Below are 23,047 nucleotides of genomic sequence, written 5' to 3'. Positions count from 1 at the left end.
CAAGCTAAAAATCTATTGCCATTTTTTTTCCAGATGGTTGCTTACTACAAAAGCTTTTGTTTTTTCTGTGCTTTTTGAACCCATCTTCTACAGGGCTCTTGCCATTATGAGGACATGCTGGAATAACGCTGAAATATTTTTCGGGAGAATAAAGCAACTGTTTAATAAGGAACCTTGCTACTTGCAAATATAAACCGGCAAAGGCATGCTCTGCCAGTCACAGTTATTCAGGAGTTTTAATTATTTCCCCTCTCCACATATCACATTGAATTTGAAGCACTTTGCAATGCAGTTTTCATTAACTGCTACAGTGACGCTACTAACAAAACACCACACGTTTTTAATTTCTGTCCTTATGATATAATTATACATATATTTGCTTTAAATGGGCCTCTTACACCAAAACAACGTAACAATGGAAAAAATATCTGCAGAGGTCTCACTACAACTGGTCTATCTGAGGAATTTATGTAATTGGTAAATAATACTGGAGATTGCTTAGAAAAAGATAAATATGCTAAACGGTTAATAATTTAACCCCACTTTAAACAGTATCATCTCTCCTCCCCCAAAGAAACCCAAACTAAAAATTCACAGAGTTTAAAAAATATATATATACAAACAGTAGGCTCATCCAAGATCCTGACATCTGTAGAAAACAAAGAAAGTTAAGTCTTTCCATTTATGAAAAGGATTATCTATTTCAGCTCACCTCTCTGACTCTCTTGATCTGAATATAATTTGATCGACCCCAGTCAAGCTCTTCCTGGAAGAGAAAGCGAAAAATGCAAATGCAAAAGCTGTTATGTACTAGTTTCTCTACTGCTAAAAAATTCTCTCAAATTCTTCCGGGTGGATATAAGTCATAGTTATATACTGTGATAGAAGGATTTCATTTCACAGCTTTCTATGCATCCATATCAACCAATATTTCAGCATTTATAAAAAATAAAGACACAGCTATAGATTTGACTTATAAACTATACTTTGGTTAACATCAGAGCAGCTGTGGGTCATGCAAGTTTTTCATATAAACCCACAGGTCCAACTCCTCCATGTTGCTACTATAAAGTCTATTTCAAGACAGACATTACATTTTAGGAAAACAGGACTTCTTTATCTGGATGCATAATTTTAACAGACAGAGCCCACATGCTGGCAATCTTGGTTACTCGTTAAAACTTCAGTGCATGTTAGGCACAGGTGTTCATAAAGCATATTACAGTCAGAGAAGCAGAGAAATCAAAAAGGCTGTTATACATACCACAGAAAGACTAGAGGCAGTTATTTCTTGTATGTATACCACTGATTTTTGAGGCCGATTCACATACGGATCTTGAATCTTTCAGGTCAGAAACTTGACTCTTAAGGTTCTTATTTTTACCTGGTCCCACTCACTGTCACTTTTTAAACTACTTTAAAGGCTTCCTTTTTGACTCTTTAAGGAAGATCCACCTATGCTTATAGAGAAAAACATTCTCTTTCAACTTCAGCTTGATTTCCTTTTTAAGGTCGGATTTTAAACATTCTGGCTACTGTTGGTCCACCTATGAAAGGGACTATATAAAAGGTTGCCTTTGAATACTTGACACTGGATTCAAAGACTCACAATGTTCCCTCAAAGCCTATGCTTCTATTTACTTATGAAAAATCCCAGCTATTGCAGAGGAAGATCGCTAGCTCAAATTGCTGTACTAAGAATATAAAATACTCCAACACTAGAGTCACCAACCTCAAATGGAAAAAAAAAAAAAATTTAACTAACCTTGGGATGTCTCAGTTCTCCTTTTTGTCTGCAGATCTGCCATGCCTAAGAAAGAAGTGACTTAAAATTCAGGCACAAACTGTAATGTTTCAGTAGTAATTATTACAACAAATTAATGTGACATATTTACAACTATCTAATATTTTCCAAATGTATACTGAAGATCATTTTTTTAAACACTAATTTAAAACCCAGAGACACCCTTAGGCTAACACAGACTACAAGAAAATTTAAACACAAAAGAACATAAGGAAATCCAAATCATAGACTAATTTAGGTTGGAAGAAACTTCCTGAGATCAAGTCTTCCAATGCCCAATTCACAGCAGGGCCAACTTAGATCAGACTGTTGAGAAGGATCTTGTCTAGCAGATTTCTGAATACCTCCAAGGATGGAGATGCTCCCACCTCTCTGCCTATTCACAACCTATTTCACTGTTTGACTACCCTTTCTTGTACTTGTGTATTAGGGTCTAGCTACAACCATTCTTGTTGCCACACATGTTAAAAAGGTCGCAAAAGAAGCCACATTTTGTCTTGGAGCACAGGCAGGTCCAGAACCAAGCAGATTTTAAGAGAAGCATGAGAAGGCACAGTACCCACAAATATTACAATGAAAAAGACTTCGGTCTCATACACAAGATTTGTAACAGCTGCAGTGGGATCCTCACTACCACATAGACAACAGATATACTATGTTAGAAACTTCTTCAGCATCTCAGGTTATTGTTCCAATAACTTAATTCTGCATGAGTTAACCACCATTTGTTCTCCTGTAGGCAATGAGGCAACCATTTTATAATAATGAGAACAACACGGGTAAGCCTTCCCTGAATCTGCTTCGCCATCTAAAGTGGGTCCTTTATGGAAAGGAATCAAGAGAACCTGAGCCGCTCATTCCTGTCTTGTTCCAAACCTGCTCCTGCTTCTAGCAAGTATGAGACTGAGACGACAGCCTGCTCTCTTTCTAAGCAGCTGGTAAACAGAGTGGAGAACTAGAACAAATGCCTCAAAAGCCAAAGGAGATTGTAAAAATTAGGGAATGTATCAAGAAACTGAGTGATGCAACCTGTTTTCACCCACCATTTCTTACAGCCTTACTTTGATGCAAACTTGTGCAGCTCCTTCAGTGGTAAAAGTTGACTCATAATCAATCTAAAAGCAAAAATACTGCACTGATCCTACAAAGGTAAGGAGCTCTGTTGTAGTTTACCAGATTTCACTGGAAGATCAGCCAGAAAAAAGATGTACCTTGAAAGCATTCACAATTGCAATACAGTCACTCTTGCTATTCCCAGAAAAAAACAGTTTGTTCCTGGCAACACAAACAAAGAATTATCAGCAATATCTTTTTTTTTCTTTCAAATATCGAATTTATTACACAGCTCATCTTGCCACAGTATCAATACCTTCCAGCAGTTCAATAAACAAGGTGAATACCTTTATTGTAATTATTTGTTCTTATTCACATCATTTTGTTGAGGGTGAGCTGTATGGCCAAGACAGCAAAGATTTATTTTATTTTTAATAGATACAGCCATATGTCCACATCAGAAAGGCAAAGCTGAACAATCAGGTCTTGCACTCAGAAAAGGATGAGTCCCTTTCTGTGATATTAATTAGTTCACACCACAGTAGATTTCAGTATCCTGAGCTACCTTCGAAAGCTTATTTTTGCACTCATTAGTTTTGGCACTTTGACAGAAAGTTAAACTCATGACATTAAAAATGATATTTAGCAGTCAACTTAGCCCTCTGCCTCAAATGCAGTCAGGAAGATGTAAAACATCTAAGACTATACTACCTGTATCCATCAATATGCTGTCTGAAAGGCACTGCAAAAAACGTCCGCAAGGAGAGTGCTGCAGCTACAAAACAAACAAACCAAAATGAAAAACTGCAACTTACTTGTCTTCATAGAAATGTTCATACATGTTTTTCTCTCACTTACCTATAATAAGGCATTCTTCTAAGCACCCAAAGACATGACCAAGGACTATCAACTTTCCAAGATGCTGATCCACTGGCAAGTGTGCCAATACCCTTCCTAAGAAAGTCAGCTCACCATCATGTGGATTTTCTTCTGTTTGCACACAAGTTGTAAGTGCTCCTAACTACAAAAATTAAAATTAAGTTATTCACGAGTTGATCATGTAAATCTAAGACCAGTCTGTAAGCAAACAAGACAAGAAACAAGCAATTATCTCAAGAAAACATCAATTAATACCAAAATCCTAACCAAGTTGAGGTTCTTAAATCAATTCTAAAAGCCTAGTAGAACTGAAACTACTACTACAAATACTGAATATAAAAGCAAGCCACTGCATCCAAATACAGCTGCTTACAAATCTTGAAAAATAAGAAGTTTAATGCAATTAGTGTTCAAACTCATACCAAATTTATAATCAGAAAGCCAAGTCACTGACTTCCTCGTGTAGGTCAAAGAGGGATGTTCAGGTTGGTTCTAACACGTCATAAGCTGGAAGTGTGTGATCACCAGGATTTTGCTACTTGTTATGAAATATTTTCACTTACAGAGCTCAGATTCTCCTACTTTTTTCTATTCTTTCTCACTATAGATGTTGTTTACGAACAGCATTGTTTCTCCACTAATCTGCTGTTGTTCTGTGATGAAAATATAATCCTGTTTTGCTGAAGTAACTGCAGAAATTATGCTAAAGAGGATGGTAACCAAGCAAGAGTCAAACATGAGAAAAGATTCTCCAGACATAGTTCTTACTTCAGATTCCAATTAAGGTTACTATTACTTTATAAACCCAGAAAAACACTTCTACAATATATTTTGATTACCTTGATTTTAGGAACATTAAACGAATGCGTACCTCTTTCAGCTGAAGTATGGTACGTTCAATGTCCCCTACACTGGGTGGAGAAAGAGCTGTTGCCAACAAGGCTTTTGGTTCCCCCATGTCAAGCATTTTTATTCTTAAGATCGTAGTTCCCAATGGACAACGCTAAAGGGAAGACAATGCTACTGTTACTTTTCTCCATGAGAAGTGGGACTTGAAGTGATTTATATAAAAAATGAGTTAAAGTTAATAATTTAGTAAAATCTGAAATGAATTTCCCATAACTAAGGATATTTTTCATTCAAACAAGCTGCTAAACCCTAAAGTCACATCCCTTCTTTTGCTGTGATGCATCTCTTTCTATGAGGAAAAGAAGTGTTGAATGGTCTTCATCAATTATTTAACTAACTTAACTTGAGATCTACTTGGTAGTAGAGTTAATAGTAACTACTTAAATCATACACTGTCTTTGGGAAAAGTAGAGTAAAACTAGTTATCATCATCTCTGGTATTACTACATACATTAAAAAACCTTAAGGTCCCCAAAATTCTTACCAGTATCTCAGGTACTGGCTTCTCTGGGATACAGTTTGTCCAGAAGTCCTTGCGTACAAGCCTGTAACAATACCCTTTGGAAACACGTCCAGCACGACCTTTACATGAAAGAGCAAATCATCATCAATTTATAAACTGTCCAAGTTTCAGACTGTTTACAAAATACCCACCCACAAGCCTTTTGGACAGCTGAGCAGCAGAGGACAGTTGATGCTACAGGCTCAACAGTATAATTTGCTTCTTGCAGCAGGCTGGCCCAGTGAAGACATTATCTTTCTGCTTTCCTACACAAGGATCAGATAAGATCACTTTGCCTGATGGCAGCTCTATCAAAGAGTTGCACATTTCACTCAAATACCTCTTTCACATAAGTGCCTTGAAATCAGCATCTATTTCAGCAGAAAGGATGAGACAAACCCCACTCTGAAATAAAATTCTTCAAAATTAGGAAAGGGCAACTCCTACCAAATCCAAGCTACTATGGATAAATGTGTCAAACAATGGAAGTTTTGGCATACCCCCAAACTGAAGAGTCTATATGCAGAGTAGATACGCTTTGCATTTGGATTTCTTTACATGATGAGCATACTCAGATTTTCTGCTCGACACTAAAGCTAGCGACAATCTTCCATACAAACAGCTTTTAAAATACTACTACGAACAGCAAAATATATTTACAAGCCACTGTTTACAGAAAATGCACTGATTAGAAAGCTTATCTCCCCAAATCCTAAACACATTCACTTCAGCAAACTATAAGTGACTCAATTCAGTGGGATACTCTATTGGAAAATTAGACCGTATTTCTAAATAAGTCATACGAATAACAAGTTCAAATTTCCTGTTATATAAAATGTTGCTGCTATTGGTTGCATGTTGGCCAGGTATCATTTCCTAACTGAGCTGGAACCAAATGGAAATTACAGGAAGGCTATAATTGTAAAAAGTTCACACACACACACACAAAAAAAAGAAAAAAAAAGAAAAAAAAAAAAGGACATTTTTATATCCAAAGATGCTGCTGCTTATGATTCATTTCAGTACTTGATCAAAACTAAGCGACTTTAATATTAAAGAATACTGTCTGATTAGAGGAGGCAATATTAGTTATTGTTTACAAACACTGGTCAACAATAAATATATTACTGTGGCTCTTTCTCTCATTTAAGAGTAAACATGAAGGCCTCTTTTACAGCTGAAACTCCCAAGCAGTCAATAAATACCCAGAAGTAACTTCTTTCTTTTCCTCCCCCTCCTCCCACATTTTTCCTTTTTCTTTTTAATATCACATAATAAAATATTACTATTAAATAACACAGAATCCCTGTAAGTTTTATGGTTTGTGAATATTAGTATTTTTCAATTAAAAATACATAATAATGCCCTGGCAGAATACTTGAAGGAGATAGAATATTCAGGCATATTTGTTTAATAACATTTTAATAGCCTGTAATGGTATAGAATTAAGTTTTTTTTAATATAAATTATTGATGACAAAAGCCATCAATCCTTTTTACTGAATTAATAAAATGGCAAGTAATATATAATTCTTCATCAAGCTTAACTTCTAAAATTCCTTTCCATTACCTATTGCCACCTTACCTTTTCTTTGATTACAATTTGTTTTGGATGCCCAGCAAAGTCTCAAACTTTGATAATTAGTGTCTTCATCACAAACCAAAGTTCTAGTTAAACAGAAATCTATCACTACAATTAAGAAAAAAAAAAAAAAATCAAAATACTAGTAAGAAATAATTTATCTTCACTGCAACGCAGTAAGTGCTGGTCGATTTTGTTTTGCATAAAGGAAAGTTTCAAGTATTTGAAAAGCAACAAAGAGAATACTAAATATATTAACAATTAGACCCAGTTTATTTTGAATACTTACAGAGTTGCAAATAGATTTCAACATTATCACCATAAAGAGTTAGTGTTTGTCATCTGATCTACGCTAAGAGAGACAGCTGTTTCTGCATTTGGATATTCTGTAGGAGAATGTGATTAATCTGATGGAATTACTTTAAAATATATTTAGAATGTGAATAAAAAACTTAAGACACTTGTGACATGTGAGCTGTTTGTTACTGCTGTTTGTTACTGCACGTAAAGTTGCATTTTTTTTCTCCAGGAAAGGATTAAAATCAGCACCCTATTCAACAGATCTGATAGTTGTCCATATATTCAGCTTTAAAGCTGCTTCCTGTTGTGAGAGAGGGAATTCAACAACTGTCAAATATTAAACTCCATCAGCAAGAATACTTTTTAAAAATGGGACATGCTGGAGAGAGTTAGGCAAACAAAGTAAGGAAAACATTATAAAAACAATGAATACCAAATTATAAAATTTGGAAGGCTTACCATATTTAACATCAGGAACTGTTAGAGAGCTTTCAGCTATATTTGTAGACAGAATAATCTGGGTTCCAAAGCAAAAAAGGAACAATGAATGTGTAAAGAAAAGTGTACTCATATTAATGTGTTTCTACATGAAAAAATCCAACTTGCTATGAAGAAACAGAAATGTGGGTACAGGGAATACAATGCTTCTGTTCTGCATATAGATACCAACTGATGCAACACAAGAAAACCTATATTTTCTTTCCTAAAATTGGAAACACATAGTAAAGTGGTATAGTATATGACAACAAAGAAGAATGCAAATATTTCTTTATGCCTCTGTAATAGTAAAATACCACAGTATTAGCAGTGACAAAGAAAACAAAAATGCTAAGTAAAATGTGGAGCACAATGCAGGAGAGATCCATTCTGCTAGACAATTCCGCTTGGCAGTGCCATCAGCAACACACTAATGTCACGCAGGTGCAAGAATCAGCATGCACAAACTATTTGGAAGGACAAAAACAATTGTCACACAATAATTCAAGGATAACCTTCTGTTATTGCATTTCTCTTGAGTTCCAAACAGTAGTTAACACAACAGCTTGGTAAGAAAGTCAATCAGTTTACATCGTGAAAAAACAAAACTGTTTGGCCTTCATACAGTGATTTGAGTTGGTACAGCTACTATTATTCATAGCAAAGATTTTACACACTTAAGAAAAAAGGTAACTAATAATTCAACAATATTTACCTTTCTGTAGCCAGGAACTGGAGACAAAAATACATTATTTTGTTCCTCCAGTGTCACAGTTGAGTGGAGTGGGTACACTTGCAACCTAAAGAAAATGCATCAGTGAAATACGATTAATTTTTATATTCTTGCATCAGTAAGTATCTCTAACTACGCTAAATCACCTTTGGTACTAAGAACTCGTATAGCTGAAGGATTCATGTACAAGTTTAACTGAACAGAAATAAACACATGTAGTCTAACTTACCTTTTGTTAAGTGTATTTGTGAGACACGCGTGCATGTAGTTTATTTCAGCCAAACCTAGGGAAAAAAAGTAATCAAGCATTTTTTTCTTTGCAGTAATCACTCTAACAATTCTAAAAGCAATTCTCATTTCTACATAAATTCTTATCTCACCTTCATTATTACTTCCTTTTCACATATGAATATAATAGCAGAGAAAACAGGTAATAATGAGTCATTTCTTGAAACATTTGTGAATGATTCATTTAAAAGACTCATTTTCTGTGATTTTACATTTACAAAAGTAAAGTGACAGTATCGGATATAAAGGCCATCTGCCAGTCTCTCCCACCTGTTTCTGCTCCTTACAGCTGAAAATGCTCCCTGCGTGCTGAATGTCTGTTTTAGGACAAGTTTGTGCATTTCAGCCAAAACAATGAAAAAGTTTCCAAGAACAGGGCTAAGAAAGAAGTATTTTGGCCATGTTTGGTTTAGCCATCTTTTCTTGAAGAGCACTAGTACCCATGCTTTGACCAAGGAATTTAAAAGTCTGTCAGGGGAAATATTCCTATTAAGTGTATTCTTGCTGTCTTCCCAAATATCTGCGTAGGTATAAACCTTTTGGAGAAGCCTAGCGTACTTCTGATACAGACTTCTTCAGTTTCAAGTCATATTTCCAAAAAAACCACATCCAACAGCAGGCTACCTCTGAGTGGATATTAAAAAGGAGATTATCCTGTAACCTCAATGCAGGATTGTTGTGATTTTCAGTCAGGTTAAATACAGTTTGAGCACCTTGAACTGACAGCTCTTGTGCTCTTTAGATGATGCGAAAGGAAGAGCAGCACTTTTTCAGAAAAGATAAGAGAGGAGGATAACTTATACCAGAAATCAGGGGAAGGAAGTATGTGCAATGAGCTGAAAAAAAACACAACCAAGTTTAGATAAGGAAGGAGGAGAAGAGGCTAGAAAGCAAGAAACCGGGGGCAAGAGAAGAGGCAACAGATTTAACAAGAAACGAACCTGGTGGTAATATGGGGTTGGCTGGGAAAAGAAATTGCAGGAGAACATGGAGATTAGTTAACGTTGCCAGGCAGACAGATGGAAACCAGAAAACGAGGGGAAAGTGACTACAGCTAAAGAAGCGAATAGAGATCAGGGCTGGAGAGAGAGCAGATAAGTTGGAGGAGGAAAAAAAAAAAAGGGGGGGGGGGGGAGAAATCCAGGAGAAGTGAAAATGGTGCAGAGAAGCCCTCTGTGTGAGACTACTCCAGGGAAAAGGCAATGCCATGAGGACCTAAAGAACAGCCAAGAAGCCCTAATTAACATGGCAGTTCAAATGAAATCATAAGAGTACTTGAGAATGTGACAGATGAGTGGCCAGATAACAAACTAATGAAATAGCACAATAATGAATCTACAGTCCAAAGGATTAGCAAGGCTCTAAGCAAAACATCCTTAGCACTGTAGAGAAGATCATGAAGAGTGGGAAACATGCGAAGATAATGTTTTAAAGTTATTGTTATATATAAAAAATATGTCTGTTCATGAATGGAACTAGGGTATGCAATTAAAGAAATAGAAGATACAACTAATAAAAAATGCATGACCTAATAAGGACCCAATTAAATATGCAAACACAAGAACACCATGATAGGGATTGTTTGGACTCAGCCTGCCAGAGTACCATACCCCAGTGGGCACTGCTTGACTATCTCCATATCCTACTTGCCATGCTGTCTAATTGAGGGTCTGAATAAGACATCAAGACCTGAATCAATTAATGTTTAAAAAATTATTAAGAGAGTCTTGATCTACAGTTGGTAGGAGAAGCAGATTCTGCATAATCAATATTAATATTAGCTACTAATTAGTCTTGTAATTACCTACTAGGCACTGTAGGTAGTATCTGCCGACCAATCCTGGAACAGACAAGAAGTGATCACGACCGCCAGCGGGAGAAGCAGATTTTAGAAGGAAAAAACAACTAATAACAAAATCTGTCTGGCAAACCATATCAGGATAATAAGGAGACAGAGGCACAGAGAGGTGTAAAGGAAAACACAGAACAGAAACAGATTTACATGAACAGAAAAAAGCTTAAGAGACAGTAATAGAACAAACCCTTTGAAAGAAAACCCCAAAGCTTTAAGTCATGCTATTCCTGCCATCAGCGAGTGTCTGTGAAGCAAAGTAATCAGGCCATCCCCGCCTTTGCTTTTTCAGTATGTTCTTTAAAAAGTAAAAAACTATATACTGAAGTATGCGCTCAAGAAACGTTAAGGTCGCCACACCAAGCACTCAAATCAAAAAATGCCCAAACTGGTTGGTTGGTTGCGCCAACTTAATTCAGGCCCACTGGAAACATGTACACACATATATATTAAACTGTACAGTGATATTTTTCACATAACAGTTTGTATCACCTAGGATAGACTAGCTCTGGAATCAAAGAAGAGCTGAGGACTGACAGATACTTATCTGTAAAGACTCACACTCAATAACAATAAAAATTAAGCACTGAACAGGACTGGCAATTACAAGATGAAGGGAAAACATGGCATCCTACTGCAGACAGCTGTGGCTGCTCCACGGAAGTGGATTCTGCCTCAGAGTTTGACAAAAACGGAGGGCAAATCACTTAAAAGCATTCCCCAGCCCCGCATGCCTGCCTTTCTGGTTCCTGATGGCTACTCAGCTTGAAATGTCCATGGAAGTGTTACTCAATGTACAAAACACTATACAATTTTAAATACTCAAAAATTCAGACATCTCAAGTCAATGTCCTAAACATAGAGGTTATTTTTAGTCAAATCTGTTTCAGCTGCCCCCTTGTAAACCAAAGACTCTCCTTGTCTCTGGTTTTGTGCAAAGATTGTTTCTGAAGATAATTTCAAGAGGTATTTGCTAATCCCTCTGCTGAGAGCTACCACGCAAATGCAGTATAAATCCTGTGCCGTGGTTCCAGCCCTAGTGCTAGCACGTCTGCTGCAGTGCTTAAAGTAGCAGGGACAAAGCACGCAAAGATTTTGCAGAGAATTAAAGAGTTCTGGTGGAGACAGACCTCCCTAGGCCCAAGGTAAGAGCTGCCCCTAATCTGCAGTGAATTCACCATTACAGTGTGCCCAAGTCTTTTCAAAGTTTTCAACTAGCCAACTTGCAAGCTCCCGAAGCAAAAGAATTCTTGAAGGTAGTAAGCTTGCAATGCTGCGGTAACCTGAAGAGGCTAAAAGATCAGCTGCCGCCTAGTTATACAAGAAATACTGTATGCTTTTGTTTTGATAGTTATTCTTACCCGAACCTCTTAACTAGACTTTAAAGACAGTGTAAGATAATTTAGGGTTACAAATTAAATTAGATTAAATATATATATATATATATATGCAAAACAAACACTAGTTCTCTGTTCACTCATTAATAGCTATGTTGTTCTGCATGCTTTGGGTTTTGAGTGTTCCTACTATATCAAACAAGGTACAGGGAAAGAAAAAGAGTGAAACTTAAACTCTGCTCTAAGAATCTAAATAAAATCCAGGTAAGAGACTGCACTATATTGCAGATAAGGAGATATGACTCTAAAAAAATCCTAGAAACTTTTTACAGTATGTAAGTAGTCTCAAAATTTAATTGAACAACTCAATCTCTTTGGATTAACTGTACAACTAATTTTGTTATTACTGTAACTTCATCTGTTAAATACACTACTTAAGACTTAAGTCACAGCTCTTCCAGTTATTGCCGTATTCATACAAGTTTGCAAGAAAAAAAAAACAAAAAAAGAAACCCCAAAACTAAAAACCACCACACACCCCAAGAAACACCAGTTAAGTACACATTAAATTAACCCATGGAAGAAGTGATGGAAGAAAGCTTGTTAAATGACAAATAAAAAGAAGTATTAAGACCTATACTCACCTGGTAAAAATACTAGCACACTGCCACGTTCGGACATAAGACCCAAGGTTTTGTTCTCCCTAATAAGAATATGCAATTTCATTAGTTCTACAACCTCAACCTACTTTGTTTCATTACTCCAAGATATTTTATCTTGAAAGACAAGCAGAATTACATATATCCTGAAATATGTATTAGTCAAACTTCCTGAAGAAGTGGAATTCACCACATTATTCACAACTATGTTTTCCGGAATACACATATGTAAACACTGGAAGCAAATCACTAGGTTTGCTTTTGTCTTCAAAATTATGTCAAAACAAATATTCTTATTTGTCTTTAAAATTCATCAAAATTAGGATATCAAAGATCTTAAAATGCAAAGGTAGTATATTACTGCAGAATTCTATATATAATTGAAAAATTATCAAATTTATACCATATTCTGTCACTTTAAAAGCATCACCAGATGCCTTTAACAAAAGCCTAGCCTATAAGAAAACCTATCACTATCAAGAGTCACAGGTCATGATATTAACTGAAGATGCCATCCTCTAAAAGTTTATTTGTTATGAGTCAAGAGACTACAGTTATCTTAACACAAAACTCTTATATTTAGTAATAATTGTTCCATGTATATGAAAATATTTTCATATACCATGAAAGTCTTTATTCTCAAACTGTGTAAAGAATAGGAAGTATAATTTTCAATGGAAGGTAACAATCGATCTTCCTAATAGCCCTTTTAGAATTTCAAAGCTGAAATGCTGATGCCTTCATGTTTGCTTATAAAAGGTATCTCATTAGTAAAAGGTAGTTTACTTTTGGCTATTCCAAACTACAATAAAACATCACCATTGAAAATACCAAAGAAATCATCAGGAAAAGAAAAAGCTTATTATAAATAATTTATACATATATATACATCCAAATTTGTATTAATGTACCTCCATTGACACTTGTACTTCAGTTTCAATTCCATAACTGTTTAGGTTGGCTTAGGGAATGCTTAAAATTTTACAAGCTTAAGTAATGCTGAGTTTGGAAAAAGAAATAAGCTTACAAAACCAAATTATTTCTTCAGCATATATGTATAAATCATAATAAATATACAGGATCAAAAACACCCCTATCTTTAAACACCTGCTCAGCATTAGACCAAAGCTGCTTCACTATGTTTTTGGATACCAAACAGCAATTTAACAAAAATATGAAGTAACACAAATTAATATTGATTTCTTTCAAAACAGAGTAAAGGAAAGCATCGGCTAAACACCCTCTTAAATTTAATGTCTCTCTTATATTTTTAGGCTTTTTTTAATGGCTTAATGTATGCTTTAGTTCAGAATACAGAATAGGCTATTTCTGCTTTTATTCTTCATATAAATAATATTCAGCTCTAGTCTGCAGAATTGAGCCTGAAGCTTCCATATGACATAGCTGGCTTTAATGGCCACTTACACTCAAGGGCATAAAATGTATTTCAAGAACACAGGAAATTCAGTAAGACCTAGAAGGAGTCTTAAAATGACTAACCTGAGTAGAAATCTGTTTTATATAAAATAAGAGATACAAAGAAAATTAAGGTACCACTAAGAACTGTAACACATAGGTTACTATAAATTCTGTTCCTTAATTAGGATGTCATTTCTCCAAAGAACTACATATTCCTTAGTCACAACCTTGAACTCCATCTTACCTATTGCTCGTCATTTCCAGCTCATCAAAGGACTGAATCAAAGACACTGCAACATCATACATTTCCTTTACTATCGTTGGTTCTTCAATTATTTGAGGAGGAAGCTGTGTGTGGAAGGCAATACTGAGGTTAACATCATAAAACAGGCTAACAGACTCTTGATTACATATGTGAGTAGACTCCTCAACTGCTTTTTAACTAAAACTGATCCATCACACAGGCTGTGTGAATAACTTATTATAATCTGGAAATATTCATTAGCTTTTAAATAGATTTTTTCTTCAAGTGTCCTGCGATCCTAATGCTAAAGACCATCTTCATTAATCTTTCATTCTCACAATTTCTAGAGGAAACTCTTTACTGGATTAACAGCAACATCTAACTCTACATTGTAATTTTATACCAGAACTCTGCCCTCCACACATTTCATGTGATTAGAAATTCTGCAGTCAAACTACACTTCTCCCTCATGTTTGCCTCTGTTTTTATGCTGAAATTAACAGTTTTTAAGTCGCTCAAGATTTTCCCAAGAAAACTAATAGGCTCAAGTGATCAGCATCAACATTCCTTCTCCACAGGCTCTGAGAATATCTACATATATGTGTGTATGTATATATTTAAGAAATCCTGTATTCTCTCACTGGCTAACAAATCTTTACTTTTATGCTTATGCTCAAAAAAAATTTTTTTTTTCTCCTAGCTTCCTTCACCTGCTGCTTGATACACTCCCATACTACTTTTTTATTCGAATACAGCTTTATTTAGGCTTAGAATTCTCATTTTTACTTATTACTATTTTAATTAGTACTATTAGTGAACTGACAGTTCCCTGTCACCCATGCTTTAAGCATAGCACTCCATAAACCTGGACTGCATTACAATGCTAGAAATGCAGTAGTCTGTAGTAATTGGTAAATACGTGCGGACAGATATCAACATAAGATAAGAATCAGCTACAACCAGATAATTAAGAAGGATTTTTAATAAGGATATAAAGTCTAAGGACAAAGCCAGCCCTGGAAAGAAATTCATTAAAAACAGAAACTGCACAGCCTAGAGTAATACTCAGGGTAAATATACGTACAACTATGATATCCCAGGTTTCCTAGAAAAGAAGCTGGAAGTGTTTACCAGTTGTCCACATTTCACAGGGCTTTGTTTTTATTTTAATTAAACACAACATTAGGATTATATACTTATTCCAATTCAGTTATTGTATAAGAAGATTCTGCACAATTTCTCTATCAACTACAACAACAACAACAACAGCAACTGAATGAGATACACTAATAAAGTTAGAATGCATTATCTGTACTGAGAAGAGTATAATTCATATGAAGTGTCTTTCATTGCCTGAAGTGGGATAAAATCCCGTGAGATAGTGTGTAAACCTAAACATTTGGAGATTATGAATTTTGGGTACAAGCTTACTGGTTGAAAATGAAGAACCTGGAGCAAATATTTTGACTTTTTCCCGATTTATCCTAGGATCTTGTTGGCCTTTCATTCAGCAGCATTGCATTGGAAGATAACTATTATCTTTTGATCATTCTGATAGACTGTGGGAAGCATTAGTGACAATGTACAGAGCTGTCCCTAACTCTGAGGTGATTCTCCATTAGCATGTGCCTATGAAGTAAAATAAATAAATAAATAAATAAATAAATAAAAATAAAAAAAAAAATCTTGAAACCAACAGGTAATAAGTTTGCGATGCTGGGGAAACCTGAAGGGGACTAACAATACATCTGCAAGTTTTATCAGGTTTTGAGAGCATAGCCAAAACCTGAACAGATGCTGATTATGGCTACTGGAATGATCAGACGAATGAAAAGACCCCTCTTAAAAGGAGAGTAGCAAAGACTTACTTCATCTAACAAAGCAAAATGAAAGTCAGAATGAGGTATGACTGCTATCCATAAAATTATCCAGAAGTAAATAATTACATGGGAAGGAGAAGAGCTAAAGACCAGCGTTCATTCTACTGGGAATAAAATGTCAGTGTCTTCTATAGCTTCCTGTGGAGCAAGGGAAGAAGGAAGGAGAATCCCAATGCCCAATCACTTGCTTCTTCCCCAGCTCCAGCACTAGCCCTGCATATCCACTTCAAGCTCACAAGGTGCAATTCCAAGACAGTTTAAGTTGAAGTCTTTAGCCTTCAACTGTGCACATTTGAGCTTGCAGAGAGCTGCTTCAGAGAGCTATACTTGCAGAAAACTAAACTATCTAAACTATTAATAAAGTTATTTTTATGCCAGTTTCCCTCTTTAAAACAGCTCACTACAGAATCACAAAAGCACTACTGCTGGCACAAGAGAATAGGCATGAATGTAGCAACACTGACTCAGATCACCCTTTTGTATTGCAGCCTTGGTCTTTGGCTTTCTGATCCTTACCAGAACAGCCATTTTGTAACTCCATGCACTATTTACCCTAGGTCACCACAGTATCTGCAGAAAGGTTCCTTCTTGAAAACCCCCAAAACGTTATCCTCCTTTGTTATGGTGGAAGATGGACTGGAAGATCAAAAAAGCCATCTCTAAGAATTTGACAGCACTCCTTCCAATTCTCCCTCCCCCCTGAATCAACCATCTAGGCAGACCTCTCAGGTATATAATCCCATCAACCCCAGAGCTTCCTAACCACATCTCACACCCCTTATAATAAAGGGGAATCTGCCCCTCTGCTTTTCCAATGAAGTTTGATTAGTCCATGAAAGAGCTCACAAACAACATTCCAGTAGTTTTGGTGAGAAGCAATTTTTTTCAATATATGTGCTAATCTTTAAGGAATTTATGTTTTCAGGATTACTTGAAGATAAAATGCTGGTTTTTAGATTATCCTTTCTTGAATAGCTGTCAAATTTGTCTTTTCAGTTTTGTTATCTTTAGCATTCTTTAACATGACAAGGCTGCCACACCACTCAGAGAAGGTAACAACATGACAAACAGCAAGTACAAAGCCCTGGCACAGCTGACCGAAATAACATCATTATCAGAATTGCTTCTGACAGCAGTTCACTACCCTTCATCTGGACTCTGAGACTTCAGTCCCAGAGCTATGAAGGAGTTTTTACATTTGCAAGCCAAAATTTGCAAGCTCAAGACCCCTAGTTTGCTTACATTTGAAAGAGCTGCTCATAGAATCAACTATACAATTAATTTTCGTTCAGCATCTCAAATACTGTGCTATTCCAATAGGTATGCATTTACAGAATGCAGCTAGCTTTTAGGTTTGCCTATAGATTCAGCCTTTGTGCATTCTTCATCAAAATCTGTGTTTCACTGATATTGTCAGGCTTACAGGGTGCTGATATGACAAAATAATGATCCAGTTAATATCCAAAACAACGTGAAGATCGTTATGTCAAGAGAAAAGAAATTACTTTTGATAAATCTACACTCAAACTGTATCACATATATATGATTCAATAACTGGGAAAGAGTAAGCCAGTACTATATTTGAAAAATGTTTTTCCTTTTCTTCTCTATTATTTTTTATTCTTTCCTACAAATTAAGCAATTCAAGGGGAGGGATATTTCTTTAACTCCACAACTTATGTCTAGCCATAGCAAAGGGTTTACTGTAAAGAGGCATGCAGGAGAAAAGAAAATACCGAATGGCATTCCTCTTTATCCTCTGAATCACAACTGATGTTGCGAATCAGTGAATCACCAAATCATCCAAATCAGAACTGCTCAAAGAATTTTTAATTCCCAATATATTTTTAAAACATTATCACCCACAGAAATGAGTAAATATTGAAGTCAAGAGCTCTGCAGGATTCATAAAAGAATTGTACACGTATGCAGTAACATTTTAAGATTTTCTGAGAAAGGACAAAGCTTCATATCTCACAGCAAACAAGACAATTATGAAGGACTGAACCAATTCAAATCAAGATGCTTTAAGCAATGAGTTATGACTTATGTCATCTGATTTTATGGTTACTAATTTTAAAATCAAGATGAAAATTTGTAAAATTTTTGTTTATATCAAAAGCAAAAAATGTTTTAACTGTCATTAATGCTGTATTCTTCTATGTGAATTTTACAGACTTTCCAAAGGCAAAAAATCAAATATAAAAACTAAAGCCTGAAGCCTGTAGGCACTTACGGAGCTATATAATTGATCTTGATTTTAGCATGATGAGACACAGGCCCTTGCTTTCATGTGGCAGTGTTTAACTTTAGTTGCCTTAACTCCCAGGCTACGTTTCATTTTTATGGGGACATTATATAAATCATCCCAGGTCTTCCATGTTTTTTAAGTAATTTCTTTTACTAAATTTACAGTTCAGAGAAAATTCCCACACACAGTTTTGTAAGAAATAAGATGCGAGATAAAACATCAGTGCCTTCCAATTCATTTTCTGTTTTTTTCATATGCATTAAAAAGAAATGCAAGGGATCTTATATGTGCTTCTACATTGCCCTAAGGTACAAATAACTTCTTGTATAGTCATACTCATTTCCTCCTATGAAAAACAGAGCTGCTGTAGCCAAGAGAATACAATATTAAGAAACAGATGAAAACTTAAGAATCAAAGTTGAATGGTCATGTACACAGAGAAAATAAGTATATATACATAAAAAAAATAAGCACTGTAAACAGCTCATTTTGTTCATGATCTTTGAGCTGAAAGGTGCGGCAGCTGGCCTCCAGCTGAGAGTGCATTAGCTTTGACAAACGCAACCTGATTGAAGTCGACTTCTTATAGAATTTTTTGGTCATCTTTTTGTTGCCATCGATCAAAAGTCTTTTACAGAATCACATATTACATAATCTCCTCCAGGTTATCCATCAGAGCTGCCACACTAATGTATGAACACTGACAGGCTGAATGGTATATGCATTTATCGTATTTTTTTGCCTGTATTAAAACTTCAACAGTTGTTGAACAGTTGTTTTTTAGTGGGGTGGGGTTTCTTTGCTTGTCTATTGTCAACAAAATACAGGGATATATATATCTACAGCATAGCCAATTATTTTCTTCTAGGTTTCCCATAAGTTGCCTTTTTTTAAAAATTATTTTGTTTCTGCAAAATTGAGGGATGAAACCTAATGAATAACAGTATGTTCACATACTGCTACCTTTTAAGTGCATCCACTTTTTTCTTCATTGTGTGAGCATTACATGCAAGTTTTTCTGAAGAGAAAAGGATGTTAAAATAATTGAATTTGGATCCTGGCAAAATGTATTCATTTCATTGAAGATAATTATAACAGTTTTAAAAAAATAGCAAGTTGTTTTTCCTATTATTACAGAAGTTTTAAAAAAAAAGAAAAAACCCCCCAAAACCCCACACCCTAAAAAACTTCCAGGAAGCATTCCATATGGTCACAAAATTAAGGTATTCTAGAAATCAGTCCTATATAACACATAGGATGCTCCAGATCAGGTAAGTTTCTTTTCTGAATCGACTTCCCCTAATGAATGAAGACAACTGTGAAAGGACCTGCGTGTTGCCCAAGAGAGCAGGAAACGGACTAATTTCCATGAAACGGTGCTGGAGAGCTTCCCGGCGACCTGCAGGAACAGTACCAGCCCCCAGCCCCTCCAGATGGCCGAAGTGCAGTCAAGGTTACTATTTCCCTGGCACCTCTCCATGGTACCACGGGATTTGTGTTTCTTCTTTTTAGCTATTCAGAGTTTGGATCACAGTGATCAGGTTTTACTTTGGCTGAAAGTAAGGAGCTGCCTATGATCTGATTTTCTCATATGAGAGACAACCAAAGCTTATTAAAGTCAGAGAACAGCACACTTGGTCTAGTTAACATATCACTGTTTTCTTATAGGGACATTTTAATTGCTGCATTAAGAACAGGGTTAGTTTCAAACAGTGCCATATTGTCATCACATTCATTAAACTTCAGCTCGGCAGTTATTCTTGCATCAATTTTATCAAAAGCTAACTAAAAATAACTGGCTTTTAGGATGATGGAAGTTCTTTCCCTCAGCCATTACTTTTCAAGTCATACATTAGATCATCAGTTCTTCAGTGCAGCCAAACAGGCTGTTAAGTGGTCACCAGGGATTTGGTGAACAGCTGTTATACCAACATACTTTTATAACTCAGAATTGTGTATTTAGCAAGGCTGTGGCCCCTGTGAATTCGCCATGGTGACCAATGTGTCTATAACAGAAATGTGTGAGAACTATGGCAGAACAGCTCTGGGACTTAAAATAAATAAATAAATAAATAGAAGGTGCATCAGCTTCAGCTGGTAAAACTTCACAACATCAAGCTTCTAATCATACCTGCTTCTTCTCTGATGACTGTCTTCATTTCCTAGTTCTTTCTGCCTTTGATACATAACAGCACATGAACCAATCCCAAGAATATTCCCTGATCTTACCAGCTATATCCAAAGAGATCTGTAAGCCCTCATACATTAGTTTCTACACAGAGATTGCTATGGTGTTCACCTTTGAAGCAAACTACTGAGCAAAGGCTCAGAGTAGGAGATACATGCTACTTAAAATTCCCAGCCCTTTCCATTTCACTTCAGCTGTGTGAAAAAACACTAGGCTGTTAGTAGGAAGACTCCTGTTATATCACCATGTATTAATTCCTATATAGGACTTTAAAGTAAAATGGGTTTATTGTAATTGTCTTTTCCAACTTCTTTCTTACTACATCCAAAGAAATAAAATATTTACTGTACCTTGAAGAGAACAGTGTGCTTCAAATCATCAAGATAATATTCTTCAATAGCATAAGGTTTGCCTTCCACCTCAAATATATAGGCTGGATTCAGTTTGTTATGAACTGGAATTGCAAAGTAATCAGCAAATTCTTTACAGTTGATGGAAGCAGACATCAATATTACCTGTTAAAGAATTTGCATAGCAAAGGTAAAACATTAATTTTAACATGAAAAGCTATTCTACACTGGAATCTCCACTTCTTTATGCTAAAGCAAACTATTTAGGTTACTACAGGGATCTACCTTAGGCATATTTAAGACAAGCATAGCTAAATGCTCAAGAGTCCCTATACAGCAGGTAGAAAAAGGTAAAACACCTGTAAGAGAATGACTCAGGCTAGACGCGTAGGGCAGACAACATGAACAACCTCTTCATGTAGTAGAAGTTCAATCTAAAAACATTTAGCACTCTTCCTTAAGCTTGTCCTCAAATGAAGAAAGTGCATGCTAAATATTTTCAATTCCTGCTTTACTAAACAGTTAAGAATAGATAACTTCCTTTATGTCCCTCAAAAGATAGGATTGTTTCCTATAACAGTAGTATCTGCAATTATAGCCTAGCCTTAAAAATTTTACTGTAATGATTTTGAAATATCTCAAGTAACAGGTTTTTCCTGAGTTTCAATTAGTTTATGCAACAAACTCAAGGATCACACTAAGCTCCTCGCTCTCTGATGTCTGCTGACTCTGCCAAGATTCTTAGGCTGTCTTCATCCAGCTGGAAGAGCAGAAACCACATTTGCTACCTGATGAAGCCTTTTCTTTAAATTATTAAGAAATTCAATTTTACAGTCAGCCTAGACGTTTTCCCCCAGTTTAGACAGCATGGTAAGTGTAGGACAAAGGGACAAGAAGTAAGGTAGTGGCTACAGTTATTTACCCTCTAACTTGCTCTATTTAGAATGTGGTCCCATGGCTCAGCACAGCCAGCTGGAATGAGCTAGATTGCCTCAACTTGGAAAAGCACAAAGAGCCAAGGAATTAAAACGAACTGTGTGGTGTTCGGCTTGTCTCTCAAGTCTCCCGAGCCACTCTATGCACTACTGTACATGGAGATATGGTCAGTCCTTTTTTGCTTTCCTGAGACTTTCCATTATATAGAAAGTAAAATGAAATAAAAAAAACACCTAAACCAAAAATGCAATGAAATATATGAGCATCCCCCCTATGAAGTGATTGGCAGGCAAGCTAATGAAGAGGACATTGTACCACAGTTGCTTGGCACACGTTCCCTGGTACAGGAAAAACATGGAAAGAGCAGATTAAATCATAAAGTCGATTATCATAGTCCTGAAAGAAGGAAAAATCTGAAAGGACATAATTCTGCAAATATTAGATGAAAGCTGTTCCACTACAGCATGAACTGCCTGCCGGTTCAAGGGAAAGTGGCCTACCTATGCTAGGAAAATAGGCTACATGTAACCTTGCCTGAAGGCTACTGGAACAAAATCCAACATAAATTATTCTAAAAATGCATGTACTGGCAAGGAACTTGAATTCCTCTTCCTGTACACAACCTTTGTAATTGTCACTCACACAGTAATCTGCACAGATTTCTCTCAAACTGGAAGGAAAATCATGGGTTCCTAAGCGAACAGTGGTTGAAGAACCTTATTATTAAACCAAGAGTTTGATACTCTCAGAGTGGAGGTTTAATAAGCATATATCATCAATAGGGCAGAAGAACATATGGGAGTAGAGGATAATTGGACAGTTTAAGATCAAGAAGTCCATAAACACTTGCACAGTGTGGATGTGTGTAAACTCCATCATTTGAGACCAAAGATGCACACGGTGAGAATATCTCTCTCAAGAAGTTCGTGAACAGCAATTTGCTACAACGTGGAACAGATTCTAGCTCCTACTTTCCTACCTAAGCAGCCGTTACTGTCACTGTTGGAAATTGCACAGTTTGGTCTGACCTAATAGAGCCATTCTTACATTCTCAGGTTTTCTTGCGATAACCCCTTTCCCAAAAGGGTCAACCTCTGAACAGACAAATGTGTGCCCTGTGATCTACACGCAGTAATCTGCTCCAGCCATCAGCCAGAAAATTCAGACTAGTTTGTAGTTGAACTACAACAGTTAGATCTTGTACTTTGTAGGTCAGAATCACAGATAACTGCTGATTAGGGGAAAAAAAAAAAAAAAAAAAAGAAATCTGAAAGATATCTGAAGTCTGTAATGTCCACATTAGGAAACAAACAGCTCCTATGTACTTCACACTACCCTGTGTCATAAATACAAAATTTTTCCCTTAAGAAAGCCTCCGTGCACACTTTTGTTTCAGAAATCAGTG

The 23,047-nt window shown here is 36.0% G+C and overlaps 1 protein-coding gene across 1 annotated transcript in view; it reads right to left on the bottom strand.

The window, feature by feature from the left end:
- Window positions 1–23,047, bottom strand: part of TDRD9 (tudor domain containing 9) — an 83,963-nt gene that overhangs the window by 28,155 nt on the left and 32,761 nt on the right. The window contains exons 7-20 of the mRNA XM_067295639.1: window positions 20,707–20,871; window positions 14,038–14,141; window positions 12,360–12,418; window positions 8,468–8,522; window positions 8,221–8,305; window positions 7,488–7,545; window positions 6,732–6,836; window positions 5,130–5,227; window positions 4,608–4,739; window positions 3,716–3,878; window positions 3,569–3,632; window positions 3,016–3,079; window positions 1,766–1,810; window positions 713–766 (exon numbers count right to left, since the gene is read on the bottom strand). Coding sequence (XP_067151740.1) covers window positions 713–766; window positions 1,766–1,810; window positions 3,016–3,079; window positions 3,569–3,632; window positions 3,716–3,878; window positions 4,608–4,739; window positions 5,130–5,227; window positions 6,732–6,836; window positions 7,488–7,545; window positions 8,221–8,305; window positions 8,468–8,522; window positions 12,360–12,418; window positions 14,038–14,141; window positions 20,707–20,871 — 1,251 coding nt within the window. The remainder of the gene's footprint in view (window positions 1–712; window positions 767–1,765; window positions 1,811–3,015; window positions 3,080–3,568; window positions 3,633–3,715; window positions 3,879–4,607; window positions 4,740–5,129; window positions 5,228–6,731; window positions 6,837–7,487; window positions 7,546–8,220; window positions 8,306–8,467; window positions 8,523–12,359; window positions 12,419–14,037; window positions 14,142–20,706; window positions 20,872–23,047) is intronic.

Source organism: Apteryx mantelli, chromosome 4, assembly GCF_036417845.1.
Source record: "Apteryx mantelli isolate bAptMan1 chromosome 4, bAptMan1.hap1, whole genome shotgun sequence".
In the NCBI taxonomy this organism is placed as follows: Eukaryota; Metazoa; Chordata; class Aves; order Apterygiformes; family Apterygidae; genus Apteryx; species Apteryx mantelli.
This window is presented reverse-complemented; position numbering and strand designations above follow the sequence as displayed.